At 48.6% G+C, this 25,331-nt stretch overlaps 1 protein-coding gene across 2 annotated transcripts in view; it reads right to left on the bottom strand.

The window, feature by feature from the left end:
* Positions 1 to 1,065: 1,065 nt before the first annotated feature.
* LOC117971394 (DNA-binding protein RFX5-like) overlaps positions 1,066 to 25,331 on the bottom strand; it is a 30,792-nt gene continuing 6,526 nt past the window's right edge. For both annotated transcript variants that reach the window (XM_059007291.1, XM_059007292.1), the window contains exons 5-10: positions 14,267 to 14,386; positions 13,655 to 13,771; positions 10,629 to 10,707; positions 9,595 to 9,793; positions 8,524 to 8,618; positions 1,066 to 6,880 (exon numbers count right to left, since the gene is read on the bottom strand). In XM_059007291.1, coding sequence (XP_058863274.1) covers positions 5,573 to 6,880; positions 8,524 to 8,618; positions 9,595 to 9,793; positions 10,629 to 10,707; positions 13,655 to 13,771; positions 14,267 to 14,386 — 1,918 coding nt within the window. In that variant the 3' untranslated portion in view covers positions 1,066 to 5,572. The remainder of the gene's footprint in view (positions 6,881 to 8,523; positions 8,619 to 9,594; positions 9,794 to 10,628; positions 10,708 to 13,654; positions 13,772 to 14,266; positions 14,387 to 25,331) is intronic.

A 25,331-nucleotide genomic window follows, 5' to 3' on the forward strand; every position in this document is an offset into this window, starting at 1 on the left:
AACACTGTACTAGCACAGCAACGACACAGTGAAATACACGAGAGTCCTCATGTAACACTGTACGAGCACAGCAACGACACAGAAATACACGAGTCCTCATGTAACACTGTACGAGCACAGCAACGACACTGAAATACACGAGAGTCCTCATGTAACACTGTACGAGCACAGCAACGACACAGTGAAATACACAAGAGTCCTCATGTAACACTGTACGAGCACAGCAACGACACAGTGAAATACACGAGAGTCCTCATGTAACACTGTACGAGCACAGCAACGACACAGTGAAATACACGAGAGTCCTCATGTAACACCGTACGAGCACAGCAACGACACAGTGAAATACACGAGAGTCCTCATGTAACACTGTACGAGCACAGCAATGACACAGAAATACACGAGAGTCCTCATGTAACACTGTACTAGCACAGCAACGACACAGTGAAATACACGAGAGTCCTCATGTAACACTGTACGAGCACAGCAACGACACAGTGAAATACACGAGAGTCCTCATGTAACACCGTACGAGCACAGCAACGACACTGAAATACACGAGAGTCCTCATGTAACACTGTACGAGCACAGCAACGACACTGAAATACACGAGAGTCCTCATGTAACACTGTACTAGCACAGCAACGACACTGAAATACACGAGAGTCCTCATGTAACACTGTACGAGCACAGCAACGACACAGTGAAATACACGAGAGTCCTCATGTAACACTGTACGAGCACAGCAACGACACTGAAATACACGAGAGTCCTCATGTAACACTGTACGAGCACAGCAACGACACAGTGAAATACACGAGAGTCCTCATGTAACACTGTACTAGCACAGCAACGACACAGTGAAATACACGAGAGTCCTCATGTAACACTGTACGAGCACAGCAACGACACAGTGAAATACACGAGAGTCCTCATGTAACACTGTACGAGCACAGCAACGACAAAGTGAAATACACGAGTCCTCATGTAACACTGTACGAGCACAGCACTGCAACGACACAGTGAAATACACGACATGTATTTATTCATTTAATGGATGGGTTATGAAAACAGTCACAATCCTTTATTTGAAAAAAATATGTTTTGGTAACAATGCAACGTAAAAAAAACAAAAATATTTAACTTAGTAGATCACATGACTATTAGTACATAGGTTAGTACATCACACAAATACTAGTGCAGAAGGTAGAACATCAGATTTTTTTACAAGCATTAAAAAAAAACTGTTAGAAAAAGGTGCAAGACACTTTACTTACAACAAAAAGCTAAATCAAAAGACAATGCAATTCAGAAAACGAGTCAGTCATGTTTTTGTGTTTTTTTTAAACCAGGAGAAAGCTCTGTCTTGTTTTAGTTTCCGAGGAGTGTATTAAATCAGTGGTTATGGCGGCGCTATAGCCATGGTTAAGGCACTGCCATGATTTTGATTTAATCCAGGGCTGGGTCAGTTTAAGGTATATTGACTTCTACTCGCTTATCACAGAATGGTAATATACCTGTATTGCAGTATTACTACATATGCCACTGTTTCCGTTTCGAGTAACACACGACAGGATTACCAGTACATGTGGCAGTACATTCACTGTGCAAACTTGATGAATTTAGCCATGCTTTCCCGAGGCTGTTGGAGCACAGGGGTTTGATTTGATCAGTCTACACCCTGATCAGCCACAGCTGGATTTTTAGAGCATTTTTCAGCACTGCTGAGAGCCCCCCTGAATTTCACCAAACACTTATTATTAGCGAGCTGTGGTTTGATGGGAAAAAACGCACTGAAAGTCCGAGGCGTTGCTTCTGAGTTCAGGGTGATGGAAGCAACCCCTCAGTGCGAGTGTGAGTCCTTTGTGTTCTGTACTGGTTTCACAGGCCGGCTACATGGCTCCAGCCCTGTATTCTGCTAGTCTGCTCAGAATAGTTCACCCACAAGGACAGATCATATTCCAGTCCGTTCAGGTAGAACAGGTTCATTACAAAAGAACCCTAACCCAGAAGAGTGGGATTATCACAGTAAGTTTTATTCATCTTCGCAAAAAGTATGATCAAATAATAATAATAATAATAATAATAATAATAATAATAATAATAATAATAATAATAATAATAATAATTGTATAATAATTTAATGTTTCATATATATTTTTTAAATACAAAGCACCGTTTGGTACTGCATTCACATTATGGCAACAGAAGATTTATAGACATGCCAGTGGAATCTTTTTTTTTTTTTTTAATATTTTATTTAAATTCATTATAAATCTGTAGCGATTACTTTTAAGTCGATTCAGATTGCATTGTTTTTTACTCTTCTGTTTTTCATGCTGGTTGCAGTCGTTCAGAGTGGTTCTTATACTTACAGTTACTCAGATGATGTGTTTCGGGGACTCTGTTATACAGTGTGTTCCCTGACATAGACATGCAACACAGGCTAGATCAAAGTGTCTTTACTGATGAGCCAGCGCCACCTAGTGATCCTTTTGTGTATGGCTGGCAATACACGAGCTGTGCACTAGATGGCGCTTACTAATATAAAGACACTGTCTGTGTCTGTGCCAGGCTAGAACTGAAGAGCAGCTCCTGAGCTCAATGTGCCAGGGTAGAACTGAAGAGCAGCTCCTGAGCTCAATGCACCAGGCTAGAACTGAGGAGCAGCTCCTGAGCTCAATGTGCCAGGCTAGAACTGAAGAGCAGCTCCTGAGCTCAATGCACCAGGCTAGAACTGAAGAGCAGCTCCTGAGCTCAATGTGCCAGGCTAGAACTGAGGAGCAGCTCCTGAGCTCAATGTGCCAGGCTAGAACTGAAGAGCAGCTCCTGAGCTCAATGTGCCAGGTTAGAACTGAAGAGCAGCTGAGCTCAATGCGCCAGGCTAGAACTGAAGAGCAGCTCCTGAGCTCAATGTGCCAGGCTAGAACTGAGGAGCAGCTCCTGAGCTCAATGTGCCAGGCTAGAACTGAAGAGCAGCTCCTGAGCTCAATGTGCCAGGCTAGAACTGAGGAGCAGCTCCTGAGCGCAATGCGCCAGGCTAGAACTGAAGAGCAGCTCCTGAGCTCAATGCACCAGGCTAGAACTGAGCAGCTCCTTAGCTCAGTGTGCCAGGCTAGAACTGAGGAGCAGCTCCTGAGCTCAGTGTGCCAATGCTAGAACTGAGGAGCAGCTCCTGAGCGCAATGCGCCAGGCTAGAACTGAAGAGCAGCTCCTGAGCTCAATGCACCAGGCTAGAACTGAGCAGCTCCTTAGCTCAGTGTGCCAGGCTAGAACTGAGGAGCAGCTCCTGAGCTCAGTGTGCCAATGCTAGAACTGAGGAGCAGCTCCTGAGCTCAATGCACCAGGCTAGAACTGAGGAGCAGCTCCTGAGCTCAATGCGCCAGGGTAGAACTGAAGAGCAGCTCCTGAGCTCAATGCGCCAGGGTAGAACTGAGGAGCAGCTCCTGAGCTCAATGCGCCAGGCTAGAACTGAGGAGCAGCTCCTGAGCTCAATGCGCAGACCTCAACACGTTTAAGAAAAAGAATGCTATCTCCTGTACTACAGTTAAGATCATGCAAGCATCTTACATACATTACTCCTGGTATGCTGTGCCATCGCTGTGCCACTAATCCTCCTGGTCACAGCCATGGCAAACCAAACGTAGTGATTCATTAGTATGGCACCTCCAATGCTGCATTCACAGTGTGGAATCCAGCAGGAAACTCTATTAGCAGTACAGCTCTGGCCTCGCCCAACAGAATCAACTCATTATGCTTTATAAAAAGTGGAATGAACCCTGCTGACCAATGTTACGAATTACATACCGCTTTGTGCTTTTCCATATACTTAACAAAAAACTGAAAAAATAAAATAGAAAATGTGATATTTTCAAAATCTAACATGAAATACTGTACTACTATTATGGCTTCTGCTAGACTTTTGCAATATCATTTTGTAGTTTCTTTGATTACATGATGTTAAATAAAAGATCTACATTAGGTTCATATAGTTCATATATGCTCAATCCTACAGTTCAAGATGATGCTAAGCTTTTGGCCAGAGCTGTAGTTTGGCCTTACACCAGTGTCCACTCAGCAATCCCCAAGTGCAGGTATGACGATGCACTTACCTGTTTCACTACTCCTGGTAAAAACAATATTAATGCTATTATTGGTACTTTTTGGTTAGATTTGTTGTCATTGTGGGGAAACAACTCCCTCTGTCGACCAGAATAAAAACATCTTGATCAAGTTTGACATGATTGTTCAAACCAGATAATGTCATCCATAACTATTAAACTCTCAATTGAACGACATTTAAAAATGCCAAAAGAAAGCCAGTAAGCTCAATGACACGACGTCTGTTGAATGCTGGGGTGGGTTTCGAATCCCATGCTGGTACCACTCCCCTGCCATGTGATCACAGTCTCTTAATGGTCCCATTAAGAGGAGTGGGTGTGCCCTGATTACCTCACACGGTACCCTAACCTTGCAGAGCTGCGAATCTAATCTCACTGAGAAAGACTTCCAGTCGAAAGTTCACTGAAAGTTCCTTTTAGTATTTGTAGATAAATAGCACTGTCTATTTTTCTTGTCTTTTGAGTATTACAAAGTGTGCACCGCTATAGCACTCAGCTTACACTGAAAGAAGCAAAACATTAAAAACATGAAACTGTGTTTGTGTAGCTGCAGCAAGGAAAGCAGTCCAGGGGTCTGAAGTTCATGAAGCCGCGTTCAGTAAAACATGTCTCAAACACACAAGTCAAATGTAACATTTTATTTTGATTGATTGCGTTCCCTCCAAACCTTTAGAGGATCCAGTATTTGTACAAAAGAGACTGACCCTAACCCTAACCCTAAGACTCTGGTGCTGATCTGATCACCATACACCCTGACAGCACACAGACTGTGACATTTGCATTGAAGAGTAACTACTTTCAAATGGCATTTCAATTTGTCACTTTTCCTTTACAATGCTGTTTGCAATCATTGTGAGTGGCTCTGTCACTCCAGCATCTGTAGACTCCTGAACAGATGGTTTGAGCAGGGTTAAAAACACACCAGCCCTGCACCCAGTCCTGGGGTTCAGAACTCCCCTTGATTAGGTACAATACTGACATGACCAGGTGCCAGGAGTCTGAACAATCAGGCCTCTGGTCAATCGGCTCTGGATGACCTGGTCACACTTCTCCTCACAGAATGAATACAATGCATGCGAGTCTGCTGGGTTACTATCAGAGGCTGTTCATGCAGCTGTAGGGATGGAAAAATAACTGTTTAACATCAGCCAATTCCTGACTCATCACTTCAGTAGTATACAGGGATGGACTCCCATTGCATAGCAGTTTCACCTATTCCTGGTTTGACTGCTAATGTAATTACCCACCTAGACACACTGTGGGTTATCAAGCTGGGAGTAAAACCTGGAATGGGTGACAATAGGAGTCATTTCCATTCCTGGTGTGCTTAACCGGGGGTAGTTCTGAAAGCCATGACTGAGTGCAGGACTAGCGTTAGTTTCTAAAGCTGGTTTGAGGGTTAAGCAGTGGGGGTCCAGTGCGGCCCCTCCCCTGGGCACTGGCTGCTCAGCTCAGCCCTGATTGGGGGTCTGGGAGGATGGGGGTGGGTCAGGGTGCGAGGCAGGGCTCTGGGGTTCTGAACCCCGCTCTCCAGTCCCGCTCTGCCTGGGGCTCTGGCTGGCTGGCTGGGACTCCGCTCTGCTGGAGGATGGAGATATGTCGGCTGGCTTCTCTGTGGATTTCACAGCCTCTCCCACCTCCGGCCCGGGGCCTGCGACTTGCGGGGCATAAGCAGGGGCCCTCCGGATCACCTCCACCAGCCCCCGGCCCTCCTCCCAGCTCTGGCAGGCCTGGTCAGCAGGATTCCCGCGTGGCGCCTCTCTGGGCATCCCCAGGGCGGTGAGGCTTGGGGAAGGCAGGATTTCGAGGGAGGCTCGGCTCGGGAGAGGCTGGGTTTTGGGGGACGCTCGGCTCGGGAGAGGCTGGGTTTCGGGGGAGGCTCGGCTTGGGAGAGGCTGGGTTTCAGGGGAGGCGAGGCTAGGGAGAGGCTGGGTTTCGGGGGAGGCGAGACTAGGGAGAGGCTGGGTTTCGGGGGAGGCGAGGCTCGGGGGAGGCTGGGTTTCGGGGGAGGCTCGGCTCGGGAGAGGCTGGGTTTCAGGGGAGGCAAGGCTAGGGAGAGGCTGGGTTTCGGGGGAGGCTAGACTAGGGAGAGGCTGGGTTTCGGGGGAGGCTCGGCTCGGGGGAGGCTGGGTTTCGGGGGAGGCTCGGCTCGGGGGAGGCTGGGTTTCAGGGGAGGCTTGGCTCGGGGGAGGCTGGGTTTCAGGGGAGGCAAGGCTCGGGGGAGGCTGGCTTTTGAGGGAGGCGAGATCCGCAGAGGGTTCGTGCTTGATCACAGCCTCAATGGCCTCACTCGCCTGCCCCCCCGGTGCGGCTCTTTGGATGACTCCTCTAGGGGGCGGCTCCACGTCTTCCGGTCTGGCTTTCCGGGGACGGCCCCTCTTCCTCTTAGGGGTGTCCCCACTGGGGGGCTCAGCGGGCCGTTTGGGAGCCCCCCGACTTCTGAAGATGCTGGCTCTCTCCTTGCTCGGGGCAGCGGGGGCAGGGTAGCTGAGGGGGGGCAGGATCATGTTGAAGACGGGCAAAGCCCCCTGCTGTTGGGTGAGTGGGGCGGCGGCCATGGTGATGGTCGGAGGGGAGGTGCGGAGGCAGCATGTCTCCTGCAGGACCGGTCCGCGTGGGAGGAGCTGGGGGTAGCGCTTCATCACAGCCTCCACCTGCGAGTCGCGGCCCCCGGCCCTGGGGCTGTCCGAGGACTTTGGGGCCTTCTCGGAGGGCAGCTGCTTGCCTGCTGTGGACCTCTCCCCACTCTCCTTCTCTCTCTAAGAAACCAAGAGGAGAGTGAGCTGTGTGGAACTGTGGGTACCTGTGTGGAGGTGTGTTGGGCTGTGTGGAGCTGTGTGATGCTGTGGAGCTGTGTGGAGCCGTGTGATCCGGTGTGGATCTGTGCAGAGCTGTGCGGGGCTGTGTGGAGCTGTGTGATGCGGTGTGGAGCTGTGTGGAGCTGTATGGAACAATGTGGAGCTGTGTGGAGCTGTGTGGAGTTGTGTGGTGCTGTGTGGAGCTGTGTGGTGCTGTGTGGAGTTGTGTGGTGCTGTGTGGAGCTGTGTGGTGCTGTGTGGAGTTGTGTGGTGCTGTGTGGAACAATGTGGAGCTGTGTGGCGCTGTATGGAACAATGTGGAGCTGTGCGGGACTGTGTGGAGCTGTGTGGAGCTGTGCGGGGCTATGTGGAGCTGTGTGATGCTGTGGAGCTGTATGGACCTGTGAGGTGCTATGTGATGCGGTGTGGAGTTGTGTGGAGCTGTGCGGAGTTGTGTGGTGCTGTGTGGATCTGTGTGTAGTTGTGTGGAGTTGTGTGGTGCTGTATGGAGCTGTGTGGAGTTGTGAGGTGCTGTGTGGAGCTGTGTGGAGCTGTGTGGTGCTGTGTGGAGTTGTGTGGTGCTGTGTGGAGTTGTGTGGTGCTGTGCGGAGTTGTGTGGTGCTGTGTGGATCTGTGTGGAGTTGTGTGGAGTTGTGTGGTGCTGTATGGAGCTGTGTGGAGTTGTGTGGAGTTGTGTGGTGCTGTGTGGAGTTGTGTGGTGCTGTGTGGAGCTGTGTGGAGTTGTGTGGTGCTGTGTGGAGTTGTGTGGTGCTGTGGAGCTGTATGGACCTGTGAGGTGCTACGTGATGCGGTGTGGAGTTGTGTGGAGCTGTGCGGAGTTGTGTGGTGCTGTGTGGATCTGTGTGGAGTTGTGTGGAGTTGTGTGGTGCTGTATGGAGCTGTGTGGAGTTGTGTGGAGTTGTGTGGTGCTGTGTGGAGCTGTGTGGAGCTGTGTGGTGCTGTGTGGAGCTGTGTGGAGCTGTGTGGAGTTGTGTGGTGCTGTGTGGAGCTGTGTGGAGTTGTGTGGTGCTGTGTGGAGTTGTGTGGTGCTGTGTGGAGCTGTGTGGTGCTGTGTGGAGCTGTGTGGTGCTGTGTGGAGTTGTGTGGAGTGGTGTGGTGCTGTGTGGAACAATGTGGAGCTGTGTGGCGCTGTATGGAACAATGTGGAGCTGTGCGGGACTGTGTGGAGCTGTGTGGAGCTATGTGGCGCTGTATGGAACAATGTGGAGCTGTGCGGGGCTATGTGGAGCTGTGTGATGCTGTGGAGCTGTATGGACCTGTGAGGTGCTATGTGATGCGGTGTGGAGTTGTGTGGAGCTGTGCGGAGTTGTGTGGTGCTGTGTGGATCTGTGTGGAGTTGTGTGGTGCTGTGTGGAGCTGTGTGGAGTTGTGTGGTGCTGTGTGGAGCTGTGTGGAGTTGTGTGGAGTGTGTGGTGCTGTGTGGAGTTGTGTGGAGCTGTGTGGAGTTGTGTGGAGTTGTGTGGTGCTCTGTGGAGTTGTGTGGTGCTGTGTGGAGCTGTGTGGAGTTGTGTGGTGCTGTGTGGAGTTGTGTGGTGGTGTGGAGTTGTGTGGTGCTGTGTGGAGCTGTGTGGAGTTGGAGGTACCTGTGCTGCAGGGCTGCTCTCCTCTCCTTTGGCTCCAGAGCCTGGGGGGGGCTGCAGGGTCTTCTTCATGATCTTGTGGGGTTTGGCGGGACCTCCTGCAGGACACACAGAGGGCAGGGAGGATTCCATTACTGAGGTGCAGGGTTTTCAATGCTGTACTATGCAAGCAATCGCACACGGCAGGGGGTGCAGGAGTTATCAAATGTCTCCATGGTTACACTCTGCATTTACCATAGTTTGCCATGTTTATTAAAATGCTACCATACCTCTCTAATGTCTGCCTATGCTGTGCCATTCTTTCACTGTGCTTTATTACACTTTGCTCTGCTTTTGCTATGAGAAACTTTTATATGGGACCTTAAAAGTGAAACAGATAGATCTGCTGGCCGAGTGCATTGGGGGTCTGTACTGTTCTACTGGAAGAAAGTACTTCTCTCAGCTGCCACTCTGCTTGTATAACACTGCCTACCCAAAATGTTCTCATGTTGTTAAGTTCACATTGTTGGTACCACCCAACTAGTATGGCACGAACAGAGTATTTGAATATTGGGATGGAGCTCCCCACAGAAACCAGGGTCTGACACTCAGGTGAGGGTCATTGCTGTCGATCTGGCTGATTGAAGAAACAGCTGCTTGGGTTTGTGTGGATCACTGCTTTTCTTAGACTCTGTGGAGAACAGCAATCCAAGCAGCTGCTTCTTCACTTGGAATCAACAGCAATGACCCTCACCTGTGGAGAGCTTGACCTGAATAATCAAATCATCAGTATGTGCAGCTCTAAACCCAACTGCTTTTCAACAGAATTTTGTACAGGTGGACCTTGATTGCACCTCCCTTTGTACCAAGTTGTACTCAAGCTACTGTTGTACCTTCATCCCTGGTAACACCACAGCGTTGACTCAGTGTAATAAAACCTTTAATATCCCAGGACAGGGGAGGCTGCAGTGTGCTGCTCTGGCAATGGATACAGCTATAAACAAGGCTTCTTATTTCAGTCTATATCATATAAATGAAGAAGATGATGCTCGTAGGGTACAGGCTGACTTTCACCCACAGAGCTGCTGCACTGACCAGCGAGAGAGGCAGACATGATGATGTGTGCGGTGCTGGAGCGAGGGTTGACAATGTGCTCCTGGATCAGGAAGCGAGCGATCTCCACCACCGTGTCGAAGGAGCGCTTCAGGATGCGCTCAGCCCAGTCGCAGATCAGAGAGCAGGCCGCCTCCGTCACCTCGCTGTTGTAGGTCTGCACCAGCTCCGTCAGCTCCGACTGCACTCAACACAAGAGGACAGCATCAGCGGGGCTCAGCCACTCTGCACTCTCCACACGATTCAAACCAAGCATTCAGAGAGCTGGCAGCTGATAGAATCACTCTGTAAACCTTCTCCTGTTCTGCACTTCCAGTAGCAACTCACTCAGCCACTCTGCACTCTCCACACGATCCAAACCAAGCATTCAGAGAGGTGGCAGCTGATAGAATCACTCTATAAACCTTCTCCTGTTCTGCACTTCTATTAGCTACTCAGGTCTCAAAGGCACACTTGTAAAGAGGCACATATCGTAGCAAACTCGTATGATTAAACAGACATCTGGTGCTGCCCTACGTTCTTGGTTTGCTTGCCCTGCCTTCCAGGAAGTCTGTTTCTGCCTCACTTCCTTTTGGTCATTTCACCCCAGCAGTGTCTTCTGGGTAAAGCATGTTGCTGGTAGAAAGCATGTCAGTCATTAGGGCTATTGACAGGAAAAAAGACATTAAAGGGGTGGGGACAATTTCACCCTCCAGGTGACCCAGGAAGTGCAAGACAGTGTGAAAGCATGGCTTGCAAACAGAGATGTATTTAACCTGGTGTAGTACCAGATATCATTTTTTTTTAATGAAAATATATGTTTACTAAAGCAATTGAGACCTATGTAATGAATATATGTACAAGGCAGAGAAAATGTATGGAACTGTTAGCTACAATTACTTATAAAAAATTGAAATAAATACAACATATAAATACATTTAAGTCGAGACACTGTCTCTCAGTGGAGCTGGGGTCAGTAATCGCTCTTACTGACTCGAGACACTCTGAGTGGAGCTGGGAGAAGTAATCACTCTTACTGGGTCGTTCTTGAGGTCCAGACTGGGAAGCAGAGGCATGTTCAGCACTGTCTTCCTCCGGATCCCGCTGTAGCAATACGTGACGCAGTCAAGGATCTTTCTGTTACTGGACTGGCTGCCTATATTCATTCACTAAGTCAAGCTTCAGAGAAAACAGACACACACCGCTCTCTTTGAATTACTGCTAAGTTGAATATTAGCACTCCTTTAACTAGGGGTGTGACGATTCATCAAAATATCCATGCATCACAACCTTTTATAAAACAATCCGATCCACGATCCGTGGATTATGTATCGCAATACAGTAATAAGCATGACAAATTATGTTTTCATTTGTAATCCGCCACATGTATTGATCAATAAATAAAAAGAAAGGGATTAGTTCCATTATCCAATAACTGAATGTAAATTATAAGGGGAGGGATTGAACTTCAATGTTTCATTTAGGTGTCTACAGATTTATAAAACTTGTGTTTTGGGTTATTAGAGTATGTTATCCTGTATTTGGCTTGTGGGAGTAAAAGATATAGCCTAATTCTTTGATAAAATGTATTCATTTATTTTCTTCTGGATTAAATATTTTAATAACTAGCAATCCTTTAGAGAAAGTACTTACAAAAAATCATAAATATATATATATATTTGTACAATGTCATAAATTGCTTAATAAAAAAAACCATGCATTGTGATACGTATCGTATCATGGCTGGTGTATCGCGATACATATTGTATCGTGGCATGTGTATCGCGATGCGTATAGTATCGTGGCTTGTGTATCGTGATACGTATAATATCATGGCTTGTGTATCGCGATACATATTGTATCGTGGCATGTGTATCATGATACGTATAATATCGTGGCTTGTGTATCGTGATATGTATCTATCGTGGCTTGTGTATTGTGATACATATCATATCGTGGCTTCTGTGTCATGATACACATCGTATCGTGAACTTAGTGTACCGCCTCACCCCTACCTTTAACCTCATTGCAATACAATCAGGCTTGCTCCTTTTCATTTTTCAGGTGCTCACAAAACACTGTAATAAATCACTCTCCTTTATGAGCAGCAGTTTTCAAACTGGGGTAAACGTACCCCTGGGGGTACTCGAGCGCTCCTCAGGGGGTACGCAAGAAAAATCCTGTAATGGCGGACAACAGTTTTTATTTTTTTTACCACATTGTAGTACTTTGCGACTTAGCAATCGAATTAACAATGTTGAATCTCCTTTCAAATAAAAGCACAGCCCTGCTGGTGTACGTTTACTTTGTGCTGGGCGAGGTTAACTATAAACACCCGACCGGCTGCTGACAGTGAGTGAGCGCAGAGCGCACATGGCTAAACTACATATTTAAACAGCAGGGCGGGGGTTCTGCAGTCTTAAAAAATAATAATAATCATTGTACGATGTTGCCTCTTTTAAAAATGTGTATTTCTAGGTACGTTTACTTTCTGGAGTTTAAATGTTCATTGTTTGTAGTTTAATCAGTTCAGTGTGTTTTATCTAAGTTTATGTTTTTAAATAACAGTATTATTGAGTTGAGAAGGCAGCTGTGCCGCCCTGCTTAGACAGAGAAATCACTGCGCTGGAGCTGGAGCGACACGACTGTGACTCCTTTGTCGAGTGAATGCATTAGCCTACGCATGTACACAGCTAATTATTAGGCTAATAAAAGCAAAGGCACAGTATTATTATTATTATTATTATTACAAACATGGAATCTCAGGATTAAAATAAACAAAGCAATCAATCCCTAACTCCTGGGATGGGGAAGTGTCTGGAATTGGATTCCCTGCTCCAGACCTATTGAGTGTGTTCATATCATACAGCGAGTGCCCATCAACAAGCTGTCTGGCAGCTGATTCACATGAACAGACGACTGCACGAAACACTAACATGGAAGCATTTTGCTAAAAGTCATTTTGACTGCATGATATAAAGGTCACCTTTCTACTTTCATCACATTTAGCTTTTGGAAATATTCACTTCAAAATAATGTTCTGGCTGGATTCCATACTGCACATGAAACACATAGCATCTTAAATGTGCCGTTCAAGTGTTAAACGATAACATTCCAGTTAAATAAATTTAAAAAAAAAAACATATTCAATGTGTTATTCAATATTCACACAGTTCTGCATGCTACCTGATTTTTTTTTAAATGCCTGCATTTGTAAATTTTAAATTGTTTTTATGCAGAATGCCCCGTTTGTTTTCTCTCTACACTTCTGCATTTGTTGGAAGAAATGCGCAACTTTTGTTGAGAATTGCTTTCTGATTTTGTTTTAAATTAGAACTCTAGTTTTGTTTTTCAAAAGCATAACCTGTTTTTGGACTCGTTTTGCTTATTTAACTGGATTTTGAAATAATTTGACATAGCATTTTTAGTTTGAATTTTATTAGATTTAATTAGTTTAACAGCAGTGTTCCATGAACAGTGATTGGCTCGACTCTAGCCCCTCTTCCTTCCCTGTGTGCCTTCTAAGCCAGCAAATTGAGGCCTGTTTATTTTATTTTTTTAAATGACCCGCTTAAATTTGTGTCTGTGTTCATTTTAAAATACAGAATAACATACCCTTGTGTATGGGCTGCATTGTTTAAGTTTGAAAACCACTGTTTTAGAGTAATGTACTTGATTCGGGTCTGGATTGGAACACCGTGAATCCTGTTAATTATACAACAGGATTCTCCAACTTCAGCTGAGTCGTTTCTGAGCTGACGCTGTGATCGAGGGGGGCGGAGCTAGCCAGGGCCAATAGGACAGCCTCAGGTTTGATTGAGGCTTGTTTCATTTGATTTTCCTCTGCTTGGATAGCTCCGCCTCCAGATGGTTTTGGTCAGAAGCAAAGAACAACTGAATAGCAAAGCCCCTGCAACCTGGCGCGCAATCAACAGGATTCACGACGAAGGAGAAGTCGGACCAAAAATAAATACGGCACTCTGAGAGGTGAGGTTGGCAACATAATTAAGTATTAAAATACATGAAATACAAATAAAAACAACAAGCAGGGGTAAAAGGATATTTGGACTGTCCTCTTCCTCCCAGCCTCCTGGCTTTGATATTGGGGAACACGTCCCGGATGATCTTCCCGAAGTTAGCAGCACTGAGAGCCCGGTACTGCAGGTTATCACAGTATCTCCTGAGGGGGAACACAAGAGCAATGGGAGCAGGGTTAGAAACACACACCAGCCCTGCTGCACCCAACCCTGGGGTTCAGAACTCCCCTCAACGTGACATTTCGAAGTCTAACATGAAATAGTGTATTACTATTATGGCTTCCAGTAGACTCCTGCGATACCATTTTGCAGTTTCATGACATTAAATAAAAGATCTGAGTTATGTTGATATAGTTTATTTTTTTTATTTTTATCATGTCGCAATCCTAAAATTCTAAGTGATGCAAACATTTTGTCCACAGCTGCAGAAGTGGAGGCAGACTACGCCTATTATAACTCCCAGGAGTGCAGGTCATTGATAAGTCCCACTTTTTTGAAAATGAACAACAAAAAAAGGTGTTAGAAGTCCTAAATGTTGTATAAAACAAAAGCATGACTTTTGTATGGACGGGTGTGTGGACAGGCGGACAGGCTGTGATACTCTCAGCCCCTGTCCCCTACCCCTGGCTCCCACTCACTTGTAGGACTCGTACACGTCCTGTTTGGGCAGGCAGGTGTCTGTGTGCTCCTCCAAGTGGCTCCGGATCCAGCTGCAAGCGTGGAGCTGGTCTGCATTGTTGAAGGCGCTCAGATCACTGCTGTGAAACATGTTAGAAAGAAATTCAAAACCATGTTGTGGTGGAGTGTCCCGCCCCTATGTATTTATTTATTATTATTTGTATTTTTGTTTGCGGCGCAGGTAAAAGCGCCGCGTCTTTTTGTTATTGTTTTTATAATTTAAAACCCTGTGAGGATGCATGACTGATCAGCTACTGATTATTTGACTAGCTGACAGTCATGCATCCTTACTAAACTCGTGCAGACTGTGGCCGAGGGGTAATAAGATAATTAACAGCTAGTTAACCCCTCGGCCAGAGTATAAGAACCGGCAGCTGTCCGTGCTGCGGGGTTGGTTGTTGAGTGTAGAGAGGAGAGTACGGGAGAGCGGAGAGAGAGAGCGCGCGAGGAGAATATAAAAAGAACAATTGCTATATTTAAAAATATACGTCTTTCTGTTTGTTTGGCCATCGCGCCTTTTTGTTTTGTGTTTTGTTATTGTTTAAATCTTTTGTTTTTGGTTTGTTTATTTAATAAATCCACGCTGAGTGCCACTGCATTCAGCTTCACCCGCCCATCCACTGTTTTGATTCAGTTACTCCCTGGTCCGTGACGTCACCACACTTCACCACTGCGAACCAGCCTGCCACACATGTCAACGGGCTGGAAGGGGTTACAGCCAATGACGTGATCCCAGTAATCGCACACAGTGTGCAGTTGTGATGAGAGCTGGAAGGAAGCTGCCAGTTTGCATGCCTTGGGGTCAAGCGTGTCACGGGTCACTCAGGGGAGCAGCTTGCTGGTTAGACAGGAAGCTGTGGAGACCCTCACACCCTCCCAGTGATCTAGGAAGTGCAGGAAGTGTAACAGACGGGCACAGGCTGATTTTCACCCAAATAAAGGTCAGCATGTATCAAAAACCAGCTTCGTTCAGCATCCTATAGGAAATTCTATAGATATAAATGTATTAGGGGTGTAATAATACCCTAATGTCATGATGCAATACATATCACGATGCGCAATTCACAATACAATACAATACAATACAATACAATACAATACAATACATGATGCGCAAGTCACAATACGATGCATATCACGATATGCAGGTCACAATACGATGCATATCACGATACGCAGGTGTGGCGGAGTGTCCCGCCCCTATGTATTATTATTTGTATTTTTGTTTGCGGCGCGGGTAAAAGCGCCGCGTCTTTTATTATTATATTTAAAAACCCCGTGAGGATGCGTGGCTGATCAGCTACTGATTATTTAACTAGCTGACAGTCATGCATCATTACCAAACGCGTGCAGACTCTGGCCGAGGGATAATAAGATAATTACCAACTAGTTAATCCCTCGGCCAGAGTATATAAACCTGCAGCTCTCTGCACTCGAGGTTGTTGGGTGTACAGAGGAGAGTACGGGGAGCGGAGAGAGCGAGCGACATTCGAAAAACAATTGCTAAAACGTGCTGGATTAGCCAGCACGACACTTACTTGTTTGTTTGTTTATTCGTTTGGCCCTCGTGCCCTTTTGTTTTGTGTTTTGTTGGTTTGTTTAAATATTTTGTTTATTAATAAATACGCTGAGTGCCATTGCACTCAGCTTTAACCGCCCATCCATTGTTTTGGTTTCTACTTCCTGGTCCGTGACGTCACCACTGCGAGCCAGACTGCCACAGCAGGTCACAATACGATGCATATCACGATACGCAGGTCACAATACGATGCATATCACGATACGCAGGTCACAATACGATGCATATCACGATACGCAGGTCACAATACGATGCATATCACGATACGCATGTCACAATACGATGCATATCACGATACGCAGGTCACAATACGATGCATATCACGATACGCAGGTCACAATACGATGCATATCATGATACGCAGGTCACAATACGATGCATATCATGATACGCAGGTCACAATATGATGCATATCACGATACGCAGGTCACAATACGATGCATATCACGATACGCAGGTCACACTACGATGCATATCACGATACGCAGGTCACAATACGATGCATATCACGATACGCATGTCACAATACGATGCATATCACGATACGCAGGTCACAATATGATGCATATCACGATACGCAGGTCACAATACGATGCATATCACGATACGCAGGTCACAATACGATGCACATCACGATACGCAGGTCACAATACGATGCATATCACGATACGCATGTCACAATACGATGCATATCACGATACGCAGGTCACAATACGATGCACATCACGATACGCAGGTCACAATACGATGCATATCACGATACGCAGGTCACAATACGATGCATATCACGATACGCATGTCACAATACGATGCATATCACGCTCAGCATTTAATAACAGAACAGAAAATAAAAGGTTTGAAACAACAAAAACACAGGACACGGCACTTCACGCCAAAATAAAGAGACAAACAAAACGTACTAAACACTTAACAAACGGTGCACGGAGAGACAAACAAACACGGTGAGTACAAACACTTATAGATTATTATTTTCCTTTACTTTACGTTCTCCTTCTCTCTCACCCGTTCTCCACTCTCGAACACCCAACCCCGAGTGACAGAAATGTGCATCTATATATACTGTTGTGCTGGGATTCAATTACTAATTAATTACTCACTTGAATCCCAGCACGTGAATTAATTCTTTGCAATCCCGTGCTCACATATTACATTTAACCAGCACGTGAAGTGATTTGTGCCCTCCTCGTGCCTAAATACAAATCTACACTTTTTAAATCACACGTGAAACACAGACCCGTTTATATCCCGTGTACCAATCTATACACCAACATTAACACACGCACGCACCATACAACACATAATAAGCACACAGGGGCGGGGCACATTGCCACAGATACATATCATGATACGCAGGTCACAATACGATGCATATCACGATACGCAGGTCACAATACGATGCATATCACGATACGCAGGTCACAATACGATGCATATCACGATACGCAGGTCACAATAAAATACATGATGCGCAGGTCACAATACGATACTGTGGCAAAGCGCCCCGCCCCTGTGTGCATTTGTGTTATGTGTTGTATGTTGCGTGTGTAAATGTTGGTGTATAGATTGGTACACGGGATATAAACAGGTCTGTGTTTCACGTGTGTTTAAATTGTATATTTGTATTTAGGCACGGGATTGCACATCACGCACGTGCATTTAAAATATAATATGCGAGCACGGGGTTGCACAGAATTAATTCACGTGCTGGGATTCAAGTGAATAATTAATTAGTAATTGAATCCCAGCACAATAGTATATATACAGTGCCTTGCGAAAGTATTCGGCCCCCTTGAACTTTGCGACCTTTTGCCACATTTCAGGCTTCAAACATAAAGATATGAAACTGTAATTTTTTGTGAAGAATCAACAACAAGTGGGACACAATCATGAAGCGGAACGAAATTTATTGGATATTTCAAACTTTTTTAACAAATAAAAAACTGAAAAATTGGGCGTGCAAAATTATTCAGCCCCTTTACTTTCAGTGCAGCAAACTCTCTCCAGAAGTTCAGTGAGGATCTCTGAATGATCCAATGTTGACCTAAATGACTAATGATGATAAATAGAATCCACCTGTGTGTAATCAAGTCTCCGTATAAATGCACCTGCACTGTGATAGTCTCAGAGGTCCGTTTAAAGCGCAGAGAGCATCATGAAGAACAAGGAACACACCAGGCAGGTCCGAGATACTGTTGTGGAGAAGTTTAAAGCCGGATTTGGATACAAAAAGATTTCCCAAGCTTTAAACATCCCAAGGAGCACTGTGCAAGCGATAATATTGAAATGGATGGAGTATCAGACCACTGCAAATCTACCAAGACCTGGCCGTCCCTCTAAACTTTCAGCTCATACAAGGAGAAGACTGATCAGAGATGCAGCCAAGAGGCCCATGATCACTCTGGATGAACTGCAGAGATCTACAGCTGAGGTGGGAGACTCTGTCCATAGGACAACAATCAGTCGTATACTGCACAAATCTGGCCTTTATGGAAGAGTGGCAAGAAGAAAGCCATTTCTTAAAGATATCCATAAAAAGTGTCGTTTACAGTTTGCCACAAGCCACCTGGGAGACACACCAAACATGTGGAAGAAGGTGCTCTGGTCAGATGAAACCAAAATCGAACTTTTTGGCAACAATGCAAAACGTTATGTTTGGCGTAAAAGCAACACAGCTCATCACCCTGAACACACCATCCCCACTGTCAAACATGGTGGTGGCAGCATCATGGTTTGGGCCTGCTTTTCTTCAGCAGGGACAGGGAAGATGGTTAAAATTGATGGGAAGATGGATGGAGCCAAATACAGGACCATTCTGGAAGAAAACCTGATGGAGTCTGCAAAAGACCTGAGACTGGGACGGAGATTTGTCTTCCAACAAGACAATGATCCAAAACATAAAGCAAAATCTACAATGGAATGGTTCACAAATAAACATATCCAGGTGTTAGAATGGCCAAGTCAAAGTCCAGACCTGAATCCAATCGAGAATCTGTGGAAAGAACTGAAAACTGCTGTTCACAAATGCTCTCCATCCAACCTCACTGAGCTCGAGCTGTTTTGCAAGGAGGAATGGGCAAAAATTTCAGTCTCTCGATGTGCAAAACTGATGGAGACATATCCCAAGCGACTTACAGCTGTAATCGCAGCAAAAGGTGGCGCTACAAAGTATTAACTTAAGGGGGCTGAATAATTTTGCACGCCCAATTTTTCAGTTTTTTATTTGTTAAAAAAGTTTGAAATATCCAATAAATTTCGTTCCACTTCATGATTGTGTCCCACTTGTTGTTGATTCTTCACAAAAAATTACAGTTTCATATCTTTATGTTTGAAGCCTGAAATGTGGCAAAAGGTCGCAAAGTTCAAGGGGGCCGAATACTTTCGCAAGGCACTGTAGACGCACATTTCTTGCACTCAGGGTTAGGTGTTCGGTGAGTGGAGAACGAGTGTGGAGAAGGAGAAATTAAATAATAAGAAAGAACGTAAATATAAAAGTGAATAACTGTCTCACTCACCGTGTTTCGTTTGTCTGTCTGTGCACTGTCTGTTTACTGTGTAGTCCGTTTTGTTTGTCTTTTTATTTTGGCGTGTAGTGCCGTGTCCCGTGTTTTGTCTGTTCAAACCTTTTATTTTCTGTTTAATTATTAAATGCTGAGCGCAATCACGCGCTCAGCTTTACCAAAACTCCAAATCTCTGTGTGTTACTTCCTGATTCTGGTCTGACGCCACCCACTCCGGCCGTCTTTGTGACACGTGGTGTCATCGTGGGATAATAGCGCCTCCAAGCGTCAGACCAGGAGAGGGGGTTTTGTGAAAAAAAAAAAAAAAAAAAATAGTAAAGCGAGGATGGGAAGAAAGAGCTGCAGGAAGCAGCAGAAGCAGCAACAACAACAGCTGCAGCCCTCATCCTGCATGCCGGGCTGGGAGGAGAACAGCCACAACGGGGCAGTAGCCACCCCTCTACCCCCACTGCCACCGGGTTCCCCACCGTCCCGGGAAATATGGGACTGGCTGGTGCACCCCGAGGGGAACTTCGCCAGTGACCTCCCCATGGTTATTCACGCACTGCAGATGCGAGATGGGAAACGATGGGAGGACTGGGAGCAACAGCACAACCCGGCATCCGTTCGTGACCTCACCATTGTGGTGCTGGGTTACCTAGCTGCAGACATGGGAGGGATGCCTTCCAGTGAGCAAGAGGGAGAGGAGCAGTCGCTGCCCTCTCCAGTACCTGAGCGGGAGGAGCCTGAGCGTCCACAGCCCGAGTGGGAGGAGCCTGAGCGTCCACAGCCCGAGTGGGAGGAGCCTGAGCGTCCACAGCCCGAGTGGGAGGAGCCTGAGCGTCCACAGCCCGAGTGGGAGGAGCCTGAGCGTCCACAGCCCGAGTGGGAGGAGCCTGAGCGTCCACAGCCCGAGTGGGAGGAGCCTGAGCGTCCACAGCCCGAGTGGGAGGAGCCTGAGCGTCCTACGCCTGAGTGGGAGGAACCCGAACGTCCTACGCCTGAGTGGGAGGAACCCGAACGTCCTACGCCTGAGTGGGGGGAACCCGAGTGTCCACAGCCCAAAAGGGAGGAGGTCGAGGATGATGGCTGGGAGGTTTTTTTAAAGAACCTCGCAGCAGAGTTATGCCCTGGCTGTGGGGCTTATGGGCACACGTTAGCCATATGCCCCACCCAGTATGAAGAGGAGGAACCAGCGCCCAGACGGGGGGACCGCGAGCGTCCAGCGCCCAGACGGGGGGACCGCGAGCGTCCAGCGCCCAGACGGGGGGACCGCGGGAATCCGAAGCCTGAGAGGCAGCTGTTCCCACCTTCACCAGCAGAGGAAGAATGCCTGCTGGTTTCCCCAGCCCAACCAGCAGAGGAAGAATGCCTGCTGGTTTCCCCAGCACAACCAGCAGAGGAAGAATGCCTGCTGGTTTCCCCAGCACAACCAGCAGAGGAAGAATGCCTGCTGGTTTCCCCTTCAGAAGCAGAGCCGCACCAGTCCGCTGCAAGAGAGGCAGAGCAGCACCAGTCCCCTGAAAAAGGGGGAGACTACACGCTGCTCCCACCTCCATCGGCAGGAGACTACACGCTGCTCCCACCTTCACCGGCAGGAGCAGAGCAGCCGGAGCTGCCTCTGCCACTTCCAGGAGCAGAGGAGCAGGAGCTGCCTCTGCCTCCGCCACCTACATCGGCAGGAGCAGAGCAGCCGGAGCTGCCTCTGCCTCCGCCACCTACACCGGCAGGAGCAAAGGAGCAGGAGCTGCCTCTGCCACTTCCAGGAGCAGAGGAGCAGGAGCTGCCTCTGCCACTTCCAGGAGCAGAGGAGCTGCCTCTGCCTCTGCCACTGCCAGAAGCAGAACAGCAGGAGCTGTCTCTGCTTCCCATACCTCCACCACGGGGAGTACGGTGGCCGGAGCCCCAGAAAGGGGAGCTGTCGGCCACGAAGAAGGGGGAGGAGGTCTGGAGACCACCAACCCCAGCAGTAGTTTCGCTGCCGGAGATCGTGGGGGAGGTCAGGAGACCTGCTCCCACTGCAGCAGTTTCGCTGCCGGAGATCGTGGGGGAGGTCCGGAGACCTGCTCCCACTGCAGCAGTTTCGCTGCCGGAGATCGTGGGGGAGGTCCGGAGACCTGCTCCCACTGCAGCAGTTTCGCTGCCGGAGATCGTGGGGGAGGTCAGGAGACCTGCTCCCACTGCAGCAGTTTCGCTGCCGGAGATCGTGGGGGAGGTCAGGAGACCTGCTCCCACTGCAGCAGTTTCGCTGCCGGAGATCGTGGGGGAGGTCCGGAGACCTGCTCCCACTGCAGCTTCTTCGCTGCCGGCAGTACTGTGGTCGGAGCCCCACCAAAGGGAGCTACCGGCTACAAAGAAGGGGGACGAGGTCTGGAGACCACTTTCCCCAGCAGCAGTTTCGTTGCAGGAGTTCTTGTGGCCGGAGCCCCACAGGAGGGAGCTGCCGGCTACGAAGAAGGGGGAGGTCGGGGGACCACCTGCCCCCGCAGCTTTTTCGCTGCAGGACGGGACCAACAGGCTGTCAGCCGTGCCACTACCGGCAGGGGTGCTGACAGCATGGCCAGCCATGGGCCCACTGAAGCCTCCCTTCCCAGCCCGAGACTTTGTCCTGGACTGCTGGATTTTTAAGGGGGGAGGTGGCCGTTGAGGCCATGTGTGCTGCGCACAAGGGGGGGTATATGTGGCAAAGCGCCCCGCCCCTGTGTGCATTTGTGTTATGTGTTGTATGTTGCGTGTGTAAATGTTGGTGTATAGATTGGTACACGGGATATAAACAGGTCTGTGTTTCACGTGTGTTTAAATTGTATATTTGTATTTAGGCACGGGATTGCACATCACGCACGTGCATTTAAAATATAATATGCGAGCACGGGGTTGCACAGAATTAATTCACGTGCTGGGATTCAAGTGAATAATTAATTAGTAATTGAATCCCAGCACAATAGTATATATAGACGCACATTTCTTGCACTCAGGGTTAGGTGTTCGGTGAGTGGAGAACGAGTGTGGAGAAGGAGAAATTAAATAATAAGAAAGAACGTAAATATAAAAGTGAATAACTGTCTCACTCACCGTGTTTCGTTTGTCTGTCTGTGCACTGTCTGTTTACTGTGTAGTCCGTTTTGTTTGTCTTTTTATTTTGGCGTGTAGTGCCGTGTCCCGTGTTTTGTCTGTTCAAACCTTTTATTTTCTGTTTAATTATTAAATGCTGAGCGCAATCACGCGCTCAGCTTTACCAAAACTCCAAATCTCTGTGTGTTACTTCCTGATTCTGGTCTGACGCCACCCACTCCGGCCGTCTTTGTGACAGATACATATCATGATACGCAGGTCACAATACGATGCATATCATGATACGCAGGTCACAATACGATACATATCATGATACGCAGGTCACAATACGATGCATATCACGATACGCAGGTCACAATACGATGCATATCACGATACGCAGGTCACAATACGATACATATCATGATATGCAGGTGTCACAAAGACGGCCAGAGTGGGTGGCGTCAGACCAGAAGCAGGAAGGAATACAAACACAGAGACTTGGATTTTGGTTAGGCTGAGCGCGTGATCGCGCTCAGCATTTAATAAACAGACAGAAAATAAAAGGTTTGAAACAACAAAAACACAGGACACGGCACTATACGCCAAAGTAAAAAGACAAACAAAACGCACTAAACACAAACGGTGCACGGAGACAAACAAACACGGTGAGTACACACTTATCTTTACTTTTACGATCTTTAACTCTCCTCTCTCTCTCTCTCTCTCTCTCTCCCGTTCTCCTCTTCCGAACACCTAAACCACAAGTGACTAAAACGTGCATCTATATATACTGTTGTGCTGGGATTCAATTACTAATTAATTACTCACTTGAATCCCAGCACGTGAATTCATTACGTGCAACCCCGTGCCACACATTATACACATTTTATCTGCACGTGAAGTGATGTGCCATCCTCGTGCCTAAATATAATTATACACTTTAAACACACGTGAAACACAGACCCGTTTATATCCCGTGTACCAATCTATACACCAACATTAACATATGCACGCATACATACACAAAACACACAAATGCACACAGGGGCGGGGCACTTTGCCACATATACCCCCCCTTGTGCGCAGCACACATGGCCTCAACGGCCACCTCCCCCCTTAAAAACCCAGCAGTCCAGGACAAAGTCTCGGGCTGGGAAGGGAGGCTTCAGTGGGCCCTTGGCTGGCAATGCTGTCAGCACCCCTGCCGGTAGTGGCACGGCTGACAGCCTGTTGGTCCCGTCCTGCAGCGAAAAAGCTGCGGGGGCAGGTGGTCCCCCGACCTCCCCCTTCTTCGTAGCCGGCAGCTCCCTCCTGTGGGGCTCCGGCCACAAGAACTCCTGCAGCGAAACTGCTGCTGGGGAAAGTGGTCTCCAGACCTCCTCCCCCTTCTTCGTGGCCGGCAGCTCCCCTTTCTGGGGCTCCGGCCACCGTACTCCCTGCGGAGGTATGGGCAGCAGAGGCAGCTCCTGCTCCTCTGCTCCGGGCGGTGGCAGAGGCAGAGGCAGCTCCAGCTCCTCTGCTCCTGGGGGTGGTGGAGGCAGAGGCAGCTCCTGCTCCTCTGCTCCTGGAGGTGGTGGAGGCAGAGGCAGCTCCTGCTCCTCTGCTCCTGGAGGTGGTGGAGGCAGAGGCAGCTCCTGCTCCTCTGCTCCTGGAGGTGGTGGAGGCAGAGGCAGCTCCTGCTCCTCTGCTCCTGGAGGTGGTGGAGGCAGAGGCAGCTCCTGCTCCTCTGCTCCTGGTGGTGGTGGAGGCAGAGGCAGCTCCTGCTCCTCTGCTCCTGGAAGAGGTGGAGGCAGAGGCAGCTCCTGCTCCTCTGCTCCTGGAAGTGGTGGAGGCAGAGGCAGCTCCTGCTCCTCTGCTCCTGGCAGTGGTGGAGGCAGTGGCAGCTCCTGCTCCTCTGCTCCTGGTGGTGGTGGAGGCAGAGGCAGCTCCTGCTCCTCTGCTCCTAGTGGAGGAAGCGGTGGAGGTGGCGGAGGCAGAGGCAGCTCCTCTGCTCCTGGCGGCGCTGGCTCCCTCCGCTGTGGCGGCTGGGCTGGTGCGCGCCGTGCTGCCTTCAGCAGCATGAATAGAGGCTGCTGGGGGACACCAGCCTCCTGCCCCTCTCCCCCCCAAAAATTTCCAGGGGGTTGGGCCTGTAACCCCTCCTCTTCCGGCTCTTGGGGCTGAACCAGCAGGCATTTTCCCTCTGCTGGTGGCTTGGGTCCCAGAGCTGTGGAAGCCCCGACTTGCCTCCCTTTGGGCTGTGGACGCACCGACTCCTCCCTTTTGGGCTGTGGACGCACCGTCTCCTCCCTTTTGGGCTGTGGACGCACCGACTCCTCCCTTTTGGGCTGTGGACGCACCGACTCCTCCCTTTTGGGCTGTGGACGCACCGACTCCCCCCTCTTGGGCTGTGGACGTTCGGGCTCCCCCCACTCAGGCGTAGGACGTTCGGGCTCCTCCCACTCAGGCGTAGGACGTTCGGGCTCCTCCCACTCAGGCGTAGGACGTTCGGGCTCCTCCCACTCAGGCGTAGGATGTTCGGGCTCCTCCCACTCAGGCGTAGGACGTTCGGGCTCCTCCCACTCAGGCGTAGGACGTTCAGGCTCCTTCCGCTTGGGCACTGGCGAGCTGGCATAGGGGCATCCTGACCAGTCATGTCCCCCTTCCTCACATCGCCCGCACCAGCTCGGTGGCACCTCGGAGCAGTCCCTCCAGCGGTGATCCACCTCTCCGCACCAGGTGCACCAGGGGAACAGGTTCTCTGGCTCCTCTGGCCGCTGTTGCAGTTGTGGTTGGGGCGGTGGGAGCAGCAGTCTACCTCCCCCTGCTGGTGGTGGAGACTGAGGCGACCCCTGCTCCTCCCTCTCCTGATGGACAGGGCAGTGGGCCACGAAG

The sequence above is a fragment of the Acipenser ruthenus genome, chromosome 35 (assembly GCF_902713425.1).
Source record: "Acipenser ruthenus chromosome 35, fAciRut3.2 maternal haplotype, whole genome shotgun sequence".
Taxonomy (NCBI): domain Eukaryota; kingdom Metazoa; phylum Chordata; class Actinopteri; order Acipenseriformes; family Acipenseridae; genus Acipenser; species Acipenser ruthenus.